General features: G+C 39.0%; 1 protein-coding gene across 1 annotated transcript; it reads right to left on the reverse strand.

Annotated features, from left to right (window-relative positions):
* Positions 1 to 270: 270 nt before the first annotated feature.
* Positions 271 to 2,015, reverse strand: PRR32 (proline rich 32). Its single transcript, XM_065916499.1, has 2 exons — positions 1,901 to 2,015; positions 271 to 1,125 (listed from the first exon to the last, which is right to left on the reverse strand). Exons 1-2 carry the CDS (start codon positions 1,918 to 1,920, stop codon positions 276 to 278), a joined length of 870 nt encoding a protein of 289 aa, XP_065772571.1. The 5' UTR covers positions 1,921 to 2,015; the 3' UTR covers positions 271 to 275.
* Between the last annotated feature and the right edge of the window lie 10,541 nt (positions 2,016 to 12,556).

The raw sequence follows: 12,556 nt of genomic DNA on the forward strand, positions 1-12,556 counted from the left end.
CAACTAAGCTACTTAGAAAACACTGGCACATAACTGCTTTCATTTCCTTAAAAGGCAAAAATGAAATCCAAGGCTTTGACTCTCAGAGTGGCATTTTGAAAAATAACTGACAATATTTCAAAGTTTAGAATGTTTATTGAATTTCTAAGTATGTAAGGCACATTTGTGCAGTAAAGAGGGTAGAGGGTTTCAAATATAAAAGCATAAATGAGCAACTTTCACCTATTTTTTCCAACCTTTTTTTCCCCTCCTTCTTTTTTTTTTTTTTTTTGCCATCAGTTGTTCTCTCTGTTTGAGGATGCAGTAGCAGGCATTCCCCAGGAAGGGAAATCGGCAAAACAGGAAGGCAGTGGAGGACCAAATATTGGGGGAGGAGCAAAAGCAATAGGCATAGCCAGAAACGGATTGAAACTCGGAGGTCGAGGAGGAATGAAGCAATGAGCAGTAGCGCAGGAAGGTAAACCTGCAGTGCTGGAGGCCAAGGGCAGAGGCCTTGGCCAGTTCTCCACAGGGTGCCACGGGCCTCCCAGTGGGAAAGAAACATGAGCCAACCTCTCCCTTCCTGTCACTTTCGTGTTTCCTGGAGGCAACTCCATCATTATCCCCGATCTAAGGGTCGAGATGTGTGGAGGGCCTCTTACTTGAGGGCCCCTGGATGGAAAGAATCCTTGACCCCGTGGCAAAGCCACATATAACCCTGCATTGCTGCCACCTCTCTCAGTGCCCCCATTGCTGATCTTTGTCCCCACCACCATCAGTGTGGGAGGGCTGCCAGAGAATTCCTGGGACACGTTGTTAACAAAATCTTGCCCCCTCTGCCTCCAGCCTGCCGGCCCCTCAGAGGTATTTACTTCTCCTGTTGCTAGGGGCTCTTCCGCAACAGCAGGTGGTGGCCCATATGGGGGTTTGAGAGCTCTCGAGCCTTCGACAGGAATGCAAGATCCTGTTCTCTCCGAGGGGCACTCCAGTCGCTCTCTTGCCAGATCGCTCAGCACCTTGACTCGAGGGTGGCCCCAGGACCCCGCATCATCCTTCAGGCACTGGAGGGGCAAGCCGGGCTGCGGCTCCCGGTTCCCGTTTTCAGCTGCCGCTACTGCTGTGGGTGAAGGGGCGTGCCCTCCAAGGCTTGCCAAAACAGAAATCAATCCGTTAATAAAAATGGCAATGCGGTGACCAGAAAATATCTGAAATATGTGATGGATCGAACTCGCTGGAATGAAATATACAGTGGGAAAGGAAGAGCCTGATCTCCTCCTGGGTGTAATCAGCAAACACTTTTTCAATTCACTTGCCCTTCATCAGGCGGCCTCTTGAGATTCAGGCTTTGTAGTTTCCCTTTACGGCTGACCTATGGCTCCACCCTGTTCCCTATAATCCCACCTCCTCAAGGCCGGATAAACACCAGGAAGCTGAGGAAACACCAGTTCTTTCCGTTCCAGCAGGATCTATGATCCACTAAAACTCATCATTTAGATTCTGACAGGAGTGCTCTGGAAAGTCTTATGAGGGAAATTTTTTTTCCTTCCACATAAGTCTAAGAAAGTTTATTTACGTTAACAGACACTTCCGTTTGTTTCTCTTTCATGAAGCATCATTCAACATTTATACCATCTTGTGTTAAAATTTTCTTTCATTCAACCCACACCACACCCCAGAGTAAGAATTTCCTTATATTTAAACATCAAAATTTAGACTAAGGATTTGCTAATTTTTTTGTTTCAAAATTACATTTAAAACTCCAGCGTTCTTAGTACCTGAATTTATATCTTTCACGCTTTTGTCTGGGATCTCTTTCTACATCCCTGGCAACCCACTTGGCCCTGTCACACTTAACACAGGAAAACAATTCAAACTGCCTTTTGCCTTCAAATTAAACAGTTGCACTCAGTTTTGTACTTACACATTTTCAATGCAAGCCATGGAGGAATTTGATGAGGAAAGCCTTCTTGAGGTGATGGAGAAAACCAGCTGAATGCCCACGCAGACCAGCTCAGTCTGGAGAAATGACTGATGCTTCTTCCTTAGAGCAGCTTGGCAGGTCGAATGAAGCTGGCGACCAACTGCTTCTTTCTAGATTTGGAGTCCTCTTTCTGAGGTTACCAGTTGCTAGGGAAGGGAGGGAGAAAGGGAGATGGGAAGAGGAGGAGGGGAGAAGTCTGTAACACTCCTCTAAAGCTAAATGTATGATTCCTTTTCGCACAGTAGTAGATGAACTTAAGGGCATTCCCTACTTTAACCCTGTTGCAGCCCAGTTGGAAAGACATTGCAAGACAATTTTAGAAGACTTATGGTGGCATGGCCTTTTTTTAAGAATTATTTCTTAAGTTTTATTTAGAAAAGGTAGTCATCACATCCCTTCTTCCAGGTTGAAATGACAAGCACTGAGTAGAGTACCGTGTCTAATCTTGTAATTTAAATTTCCACTATTAACTTGGAGGAGAATGGAGTGTGGGGGGGCTAAACTGCTTTGCAATTTGAGTTCTCTTGTGAAGATGAAATAAGAGGAATGCTATAAAAAATTCCTCTAAGAATCATATAGGCTTTTAGTTTTTAGTTCCTCAACTTTCATTTATTCACTTCATCCTACCTTCCAGTTTATTGGCTCAGTATGGTGTATGTGTGTGTTTGCGTGTGTGTGTAGACATATTTCCCAGAATAAAGCTCTGGAAACTTGTCTGCAAGTGAAAGGGGAGATAAAAGTCATAACAACATCGATTTACAAACATTAGCTCAGATTTTTGCCTTATAACTTTTTTTGCATAAGGTACTTTCTGTTCTTCTGGCCTAAATTTCATCCCCCTTCCTATCTTAAGCAAGTATACTTTCTCAGCTTTTATTTTCTGCCAATGACCTACAGATTAATTGCTCTGAAATTATGATAACCATCCCCTCATCTAAGAGTACTAATCTTGCTTTAAGATAAAGCCCAAAACTTGGCCCACTTCCTTAATTTCACTTAGATTTGTGAATTGCACCTTAGGTGAACAGCACCTAAGATTTGTGCTGTTCTGACTAGACTTCAAAGATCTTAAAATAACTTTCTTTGTTCCCAATATCAGAATCTGCAGTATATGCTGCTGCATTTCAACAATCATACATATATATATGTGTGTATGTGTGTGTGTATGTGTGTGTGTATGTTTCAATTATCTGTGGAATGTATGTGTGCATGCATGTGTATGTATGCATTGCTACTAACAGTCACTGCTGAGAAGCAACAAACTCAGAAATTTTGAGTCTCTAAGTCCACACCTTCCTGCCAGGGCACCTTGTCCCTGTCTATACACTATTGAGTTTTCTTTATCTCATTGAAAGATGAAAGCAGCATGTTTCCAAAACTTCTCCCAGAGGAATCTGTTCACTTGCCTAGCATGGTTCACTGTTAAGAAATCTCGATTCCCCAGATTCTGTTTCTGTTTTTCTTTAGCTTATTGTTTCCTTGTCCTTATGTAAAAGAAAGCTTATTATTAGCAATATAATTGTGATAGAGCATTAAAGCCGTTTTAACACTTCCCAGATCAGAGGGAGTAATGAAACTTGGGTTAATGCCTGCAAATAGTTGGTGGGTCATATTTATATAGTTTATGCTTGAGAGCTTGCATTATTTTTTCTGAATAAAAGCAAGGAATCCCCAAGAAATCCTTTTATGTTTATCAAAATATTGCAATCATTGGCTGTTTTTACCTAGAAATGCCTATTTAGTAAAATATCACCTTAATTGAATTACATGAGAATGAAATGTATTATAGACGCCAAATAGTTGGGCATAGTGATAAAGCCAATGGCACCTTAGAATTGTCCAAAACCATAATAGGTATTATACATTTATGGATTCTAGCTCAGATTTTTGCCTTGCAACTTATTTGCTTTTATGCAATGAATGTTTATTGAATACCTTCTGCATGCATTCACTACTTGGTTTGCTGTTGATTATACAACAAAAGTTAAATATGAAATTGGTAGTGACTTCAAGGAAATTCAAACTTTCTGGGGAGAGAGAAAAACATCTATATAAGAAGAATGCAATAAAAAAGAATAGACACAGACTATTAGCTGTCATTTTCCACAATGGAAATTCAAAAGAAGAAACTAATTTTAGGTGAAAGTAGTTGTGAAATAATTCATGTGGTATTGGGGCTTGAGTTGTGTTTTGAAGGGTGGGTACATTATACATGGGCAGAGGAGGAGATGGTATTCCACGTCAAGAACAGGCATGGACGTAGGAATGAAAGGGAAAATTTGGAATTTTGTAGTTTAGATTTTTAATCCAAACTGGGCTCATATTTGGCAGATACATGCATATACACATACATGCATACATATTTGGTTTTTTAAATAACTGTTTTGGGGAGGGAAAAATGGGTAATGAAAGTCGAAGATTTGCCATAAAACAGCTTAACTGTGCGGAGAGGGCAATGGCACCCCACTCCAGTACTCTTGCCTGGAAAATCCTATGGATGGAGGAGCCTGGTGGGCTGTGGTCCATGGGGTCGCTAAGAGCCGGACACGACTGAGCGACTTCACTTTCACTTTTCACTTTCACACATTAGAGAAGGAAATGGCAACCCACTCCAGTGTTCTTGCCTGGAGAATCCCAGGGACGGGGGAGCCTGGTGGGCTGCCATCTATGGGATCACACAGAGTCGAACATGACTGAAGTGACTTAGCAGCAACAGAAGCAGCAGCAGCAGCAGCTTAGCTGTGAAAGTGGCTAATCTCTAAATGTCTTTCATTACCCATCGCCTCTGATTTCATAACAAAGCCCCAGATATTACTCATATATCTCTCAAAAGGTTTTGAGGACTTTATTGAGATGCTAAGTGAGAACCATACAAGGATATATTTACTTCTGCCCAGCAATTATGAGGTCATTAAAAATGTGATTGTCCTGCTAAAAGGACGTTGTTGGTTGTTTTTCAAAGAAATTTTGCAGATGTGTAAGTGCAGATAAAGTATCATTTAAAATGCATCATTTCTCTTTTTCTAGAAAAATCATCCAGGAGATAGAAACGTAAGGATGATTTTCTCTTTTTCCATCAGGCTAATAAGGAGGTGATGAAGAGATTGTCATGCTGATCTCTGGGGAGACAGTTGTCAAAAGATGCCATCCATGAACTCCCTTTCAAAATGTAATGTAGCTATGCCTGTGGAAAGCTCTCAGTTTAGGATGTCTAAAAGTACTTCAAGAAGATAGACCAGATACTTTTAGGGATCTGTTGCTATTTTATTCAGTGTATCAAGAAACACGAGATTAATGAAGGCATGGCACTACCCTAGAATGGGCCAGACAGAATTATTCAGTTGCACAACTATAGACAGTACTCCTGTCCTCTCTGCCACCAGCTGTCCTGCAAACTCTGTGTGGTAAGTGACGTGGGTAAACAGGTGGTAATGAGATTATGTCACTACCCTTACTGGCAAAAGCAACTGACAACACATGCTTCACTGTTGGACCAATTTGTATGAAGATCAATAGGCTATTATTGCTTTTCACAAGTTATTTGCTCCAGACTTCTTAAAAAATTGTTTTAAAACAGGTCATTTATGGCAATGACTCCAAAACAGGTTATTGTCTTGTAGAAATCAGAAGCTATCAGAAATTCCTTTGACATAGATCACTCTAATTTTTCTTGATACCCTGAGAGTCAGAACTAGAAATTAAGTAACAGTGGGGCATGCCAGATGAGAAAATATGAGGAAGGAGAAGGAAACAGATTTTTTTACTACTTACTCTGTGCCAGATACTTAATATATTTTGTCTCATTTAATAGTCACAAAAAAACTTTTAAGATAGTTACTATTATCATATCCATTTTATAGATAAGGATAAAGACAGCTGGAGAAGTTAAAGTGGTTGTTTCCAAGGTCTGGGAGATGGTGAAGGACAGAGGAGCCAGGTGTGCTGCAGTCTGTTGCAAGGAGTCAGACATGATTGAGCAACTGAACAACAACAACAACACAGCTAGTAAACAGCAGACAATTTTTTTTTCAGAAACAAAATATCTATATTTAGTAGCTCTAAACAGTCACAAAAGCCATCAGGAAACTAATCTCAGTTGAGTCTGCCAAGTAATTTGCTACTCAAAAGCTATTACAAAGATTATTTCTTTTTTGGCATTGCAGTGTGGAGAAGCATTTACTTCCATAATTGTAAATCTCTATTATTTAGACTTTATTTATTTATTTATTTATTTTAATTTTTTACTTTAAAATATTGTATTGGTACATTGACATGAATCCACCATGGGTGTACATATGTTACCCATCCTGAACCCCCCTCCCACCTTCCTCCCCATCCCATCTCTCTGGGTCATCCCAGTGCACCAGCCCCGAGCACCCTGTATCATGCATCGAACCTGGACTGGCGATTTGTTTCACATATGATAATATATATGTTTCAATGCCATTCTCCCAAATGATCCCACCCTCACCCTCTCCCACAGAGTCCAAAGGACTGCTGTATACATCTGTGTCTCTTTTGCTATCTCGCATACAGGGTTATCATTACCATCTTTCTAAATTCCATATATATGTGTTAGTATACTGTACTGGTGTTTTTCTTTCTGGCTTACTTCACTCTGTATAATAGGCTCCAGTTTCATCCGCCTCATTAGAACTGATTCAACTGTTCTTTTTAATGGCTGAATAATATTCCGTTGTGTATATGTACAACAGCTTTCTCATCCATTCATCTGCCGATGGGCGTCTAGGTTGCTTCCATGTCCTGGCTATTGTAAACATTGCTGCGATGAACATTGGGGTACACGTGTCTCTTTCAATTCTGGTTTCCTCAGTGTGTATGCCCAGCAGTGGGATTGCTGGGTCATATGGCAGTTCTATTTCCAGTTTTTTAAGAAATCTCCACACTGTTCTCCATAGTGGCTGTACTAGTTTGCATTCCCACCAACAGTGTAAGAGGGTTTCCTTCTCACCACACCCTCTCCAGCATTTATTTCTTGTAGACTCTTGGATAGCAGCCATCCTGACTGGCATGAAATGGTACCTCATTGTGGTTTTTATTTGCATTTCTCTGATAATGAGTGATGTTGGACATATTTTGTTGTGTTTATTAGCCACCTGTATGTCTTCTTTGGAGAAATGTCTGTTTAGTTCTTTGGCCCATTTTTTGATTGGGTCATTTATTTTTCTGGAATTGGGCTGCAGGAGTTGCTTGTATATTTTTGAGATTAATTCTTTGTCCATTGCTTCATTTGCTATTATTTTCTCCCATTCTGAAGGCTGTCTTTTCATCTTGCTTATAGTTTCCTTTGTTGTGCAAAAGTTTTTAATTTTAATTAGGTCCCATTTGTTTATTTTTGCTTTTATTTCCATTACTCTAGGAGCTGGGTCATAGAGGATCCTGCTGTGATTTATGTCGGAGAGTGTTTTGCCTATGTTTTCCTCTAGGAGTTTTATAGTTTCTGGTCTTATGTTTAGATCTTTAATCCATTTTCCCAGCACCACTTGTTAAAGAGATTGTCTTTTCTCCATTGTATATTCTTGCCTCCTTTGTCCAAGATAAAGTGTCCATTGGTGCGTGGATTTATCTCTGGGCTTTCTATTTTGTTCCATTGATCTATATTTTTGTCTTTGTGCCAGTACCATACTGTCTTGATGACTGTAGCTTTGTAGTAGAGCCTGAAGTCAGGCAGCTTGATTCCTCCAGTTCCAGTCTTCTTTCTCAAGATTGCTTTGGCTATTCGAGTTTTTTTGTATTTCCATACAAATTGTGAAATTATTTGTTCTACTTCTCTGAAAAATATCGTTGGTAGCTTGATAGGGATTGCATGGAATCTATAGATTACTTTAAGTAGTATACTCATTTTCACTATATTGATTCTTCTGATTCATGAACACGGTATTTTTCTCCATCTATTTGTGTCTTCTTTGATTTCTTTCACCAGTGTTTTATAGTTTTCTCTATATAGATCTTTTGTTTCTTTAGGTAGATATATTCCTAAGTATTTTATTCTTTTCATTGCAATGGTGAATGGAATTGTTTCCTTAATTTCTCTGTTTTCTCATTGTTAGTGTATAGGAATGCAAGGGATTTCTGTGTGACAATTTTATATCCTGCAATTTTACTATAGTCATTGATTAGTTCTAGTAATTTTCTGGTGGAGTCTTTAGGGTTTTCTCTGTAGAGGATCGTGTGATTGATAGCAGACAATATTGAGACACAGGCAAGCTGACACCATAACCCCTATTTCTTTCATTCAACCACACGGCCTCAGGACTACAGCTGTATGTGCATCACATAAGTGGCTCAGATCAAAACATGTTTACTGGATCAGAGTTAGTTTATTTAACAGATATATGCACTGGCATTCATCATAATATAGTTCCACAATGAAGAAATCATCTGAATTGCAATACATCTCAGAAATGCAGTCCATGCAGAAATGCAACAAACGATTGAAGATTAATCGTCTGCTGGTAGTTCAGAAGAAGGATGATGACTGAAAAGCCTCTCATGGAGCAACTGAGGTTGGTGAGAGAGAAAAGAACTTAGTCATAGGACAGTGCTGAGTGACTATTACTAATGAATTCATTTTAATAGTATTACCAGTGTTAAAATTAAATTGATTTTGAGTTCTCAAATTGCAGATATAGGGTTACTCATACTATTTCTACTGCAGTAAGGTGTGGTGGGACTGAGCTTATAATCATGGTTAAGTCATCCATTTTCTAGTATTGGGGCAAATGTGAAAATGTAGAGTTAATTGTGTGCATGTGTGGGGTGGGTGGGTGTGTGTGTGTTGAGTGAAGTTGGGTGTTGGGAGATGGATTTGTACAAGTGAGCTATTATTAATGATAACTCTGGAGAATACCTTTCTGAATTAGGAAAATATATTGCTTAAAAAATAAAATAAAAATAATGCATTTTATGTTCACCTTGGTATATATTATAAATTAAGATATAAACATGGTCTAATAAGTAAAATGAAGAAAGTTAATGAAAAACGTTGCTTTACAGTAACCCATTAGACCATAAGTTTATAAATACACACACATAAATATATATGCAAACAAATTGAAGGCATACTTAATTTCTTGAGTACTTGGTTTAAGAAGCAAAAGCTATTTTAGATTAATTTCTTTCTGTTTATAATTAAGACTATGTACATTCATGCTGAAAACATTTTATCAAGCTTTATTAAAAATGAATCACATGTGCCAACCTGTGGAAGGCTTTGGCTCTGAAATCAGAGGAATACAAACTTGAGTTCAAATCTCAGCTTTGCTACTTATTGGCTTTGTGACCTTGGGCAGGTTGCTTAACTTCTCTGAACCTCATTCTCTCATTTGTAAAGTGGGATTATAGAGAGAATTATATTAAAGCAGGTGTGAAAAGTAATTGTTACCAACTAAGTGACTAAAACATAATCTCTTTCTTTGTGCATATTTGACTCAGTTTTCACATATGTAAAATGAGGATGATGAGACCTCTTAGCTATTTCTGGGCCATTGAGAAAATTAATTTGATAATTATATGAAGTTGTTTTGCAATGTATAAATCACTTTACATCTGTGAGTGCTAAGTCACTTCAATCATGTCTGACTGACTCTGTGATCCTATGAACTGTAGCCTGCCAGGCTCCTCTAGCCATGAGATTCTCCAGGCAACAGTACTAGAGTGGGTTGCAAGCCCTCCTTCAGGGAATCTTCCAGTCCCAGGGATCAAACCTACATCTCTCATGTCTTTGGCAGGGGGTTCTTTACTACTAGCACCACCTGGGAAGCCCCAAATCACTTTACATGCTGCTGCTGCTGCTACTAAGTCGCTTCAGTCATGTCCGACTCTGTGCAATCCCATAGACGGCAGCCCACCAGGCTCCGCCTTCCCTGGAATTCTCCAGGCAAGAACACTGGAGTGGGCTGTCATTTCCTTCTCCAATGCATGAAAGTGAAAAGTGAAAGTGAAGTTACTCAGTCTTGTCCGACTCTTCACGACCCCATGGACTGCAGCCCACCAGGCTCCTCTGCCTATGGGATTTTCCAGGCAAGAGTACTGGAGTGGGTTGCTATTGACTTCTCCTCACTTTACATATGTAGGCTAATATAACCATGGATGATATTTCAGGGCAAGAAGACTCTGGGGGAACATTTTAAATATCACTGTGTAAATAGTCACCTATTTTATCTACCCATAAGGCTATTTTTCATTTCCTGAATCATCAAGTTGGAAAGGATTAACCACAATTAAAAAAAAAAATTCTCCATGGTGTAAAATGCTTTAAACTTTTCAATTGGTGATACATGAATCTCACCCATTGTTGTATTTAACGCAGTAGCTCTGTTAGAATAAAGAGTCTGCATTTTTGTATTTGACTATATGTTTAATTGGACTTCAGAATCTTTTATTGCACAGCAGGAGCCATTGAAAGTCCCTGCGATGATTAGAATGAAAAGTCTTAACAAAAAAGAAGGTTGTTTGGTTTCTTGATAGTGCAGATTTGATTGATTGATTCTCTGAGCGATTTGCTACTTTTGACAAAAAATTTGTTTTTTTCCCCTATTCTAGAAGACGCACCACACCCTCACCCCTACCACAGCCACACACACACACACACACACACACACACACACACACACACCTCAAGTGGTCAAATAAAGAGCCTGCTGGATAAAGTGTAACATTTTCATAGACTGATTATAATTCAGTGTGCAGGAACATTTGTTGATGAAACTCAAAATCAAAATAATAATGAAGTCTATCTCTAGATACCATTCTTAATTCTTGCCTGAATTATGCTGTCTGCCTGTTGCCAACATAAGTGTGTGTTCAAAGATCCAGGTTAATCACAAGTGCTCTGGAGTCATCTATTTGCCTTTATTTTTAAGTATTTCAGATCCTCCACTTCCAGCTTTCAAAGAAATGTATTGATACATAGATACTTTTCTTAGGGGGAGACTTCATTAGAAAAAAAAGATCAGATTCTGGAGGGCCAGGCAATGGGAAAGTGCCTCTTCTAAGATTACTAAAAAATAATGGAGGGATCTCACTCAGGTATTAAGTTTCTACAGCCCTATAGTAGTATCTGAACCAAAGTGCTGAATCCTTCCAGAGGTACTGGGTGATTCTGCAAATGGCCACACTAGGGTCAGTGGAAGTATGGGTTGTTGCATAGTTCAGGTGACCTGTGGACTTATTTATGTCCGTGGTTTCTAAATTTTATTGAGTAACAGATTCACCTGGGGATCTTATTAAAATAGCAAATTTCCAGTCTCCACCTCTAGGATTCTGATTCAGTTGATCTGTAGTGAGGTCCAGTCATCTGCAGTTTAAATCCTTAATGATTCTGATGTGGAGGTCTTTGGATCACAATAGAGAAATACTGACTAGATGGCCTTTTAACCTCGAAATCTAGCTTTTTAAGGAGGAATCCAGCCTTCAAGTGGATACTTGTATCTTCTAGGTCTAACCAACTGCCTACAGGAGCACTTGAGCAAAATACCATTTTGACCATACCCTATGGCTTCAGTTCCTTTTTGATTCATAAACCTCCAAATACTACAATTAGTTTCAAACAGATGTGTTGAGTTTAGTTCATCTAGAGCAGCAGTTCTGAAAGGGGATGGTCTGGGGAAAATTGAGGTCCCCAAGATCCTTCCCCAAAGTCCACGAGGTCAAAATATTTTTATCATTATGTGTGCGTGTGCTGTGTTAAGTCACTTTAGTCATGTCCAACTCTTTGCACCCCTATGAATTCATCTGTCCATGGGATTCACCAGGCAAGAATACTGGAGTGGGTTGCCATGCCTTCATCCAAGGGATCCTCCTGACCCAGGGATCGAACCTGCATCTCTTACATCTCCTGCAGTGCAGGCGAGTTCCTTATCATCAGTGCTACCTAGGAAGCCTTTTCATCATTATGTGAAGACATTATCTCTCATTCTCTCATTTTATCACTCTCATTATCTCACGAGTGTACAGTGGAGTTTTCCAGAGGCTGCATGATACATGATGTCATTCCTTTGAGATTAATGAAATATGTGCTTCTATATCCTGTGTTTTAAAACTTTTTCAGTTTTAATTTCTAATATGGTAATTATTGATAGATTTAACCCATCCAAACAAAATCTCTTTGGAGTCCTGAATAGTTTTTAAGAGTATTAAGTGGTACTAGACCAAAAGATTTTAAGATTTATGTCCTATTTAACCAAAGTTTTAAAATGTGCATCAGTTAATATAAATGATGAAGTTGCTACCAAGCCTCAAGGAAATCTCAAACCTGATTAAAAGATTCAGATTCTTTTTTTGGCCTCTTCTGATTAAATCCTTCAAATAGAAATTAGTACAAAACAAGTTTAAAATTCTTGACTCATTGAATGTCTCCTGTATTAACAATATTATATAAGCCACTGTAAATGGGGTACAAATATGTTCTGACTTGAGCAGCTTATTGTCATTTAGGGAAAATAAAAGTAAATTGTAACAAGTGAATATCTAACTGTGGAATGTTTCCATTATTTTTTTTTAGAACTTAATCAAAAACAAAGATGTGTGAGAGGTAAGCAGTCTAATCACAGTGGGTTTCTCAGAAGAGGTAGA

The sequence above is a fragment of the Muntiacus reevesi genome, chromosome X (assembly GCF_963930625.1).
Source record: "Muntiacus reevesi chromosome X, mMunRee1.1, whole genome shotgun sequence".
Classification (NCBI taxonomy): Eukaryota; Metazoa; Chordata; class Mammalia; order Artiodactyla; family Cervidae; genus Muntiacus; species Muntiacus reevesi.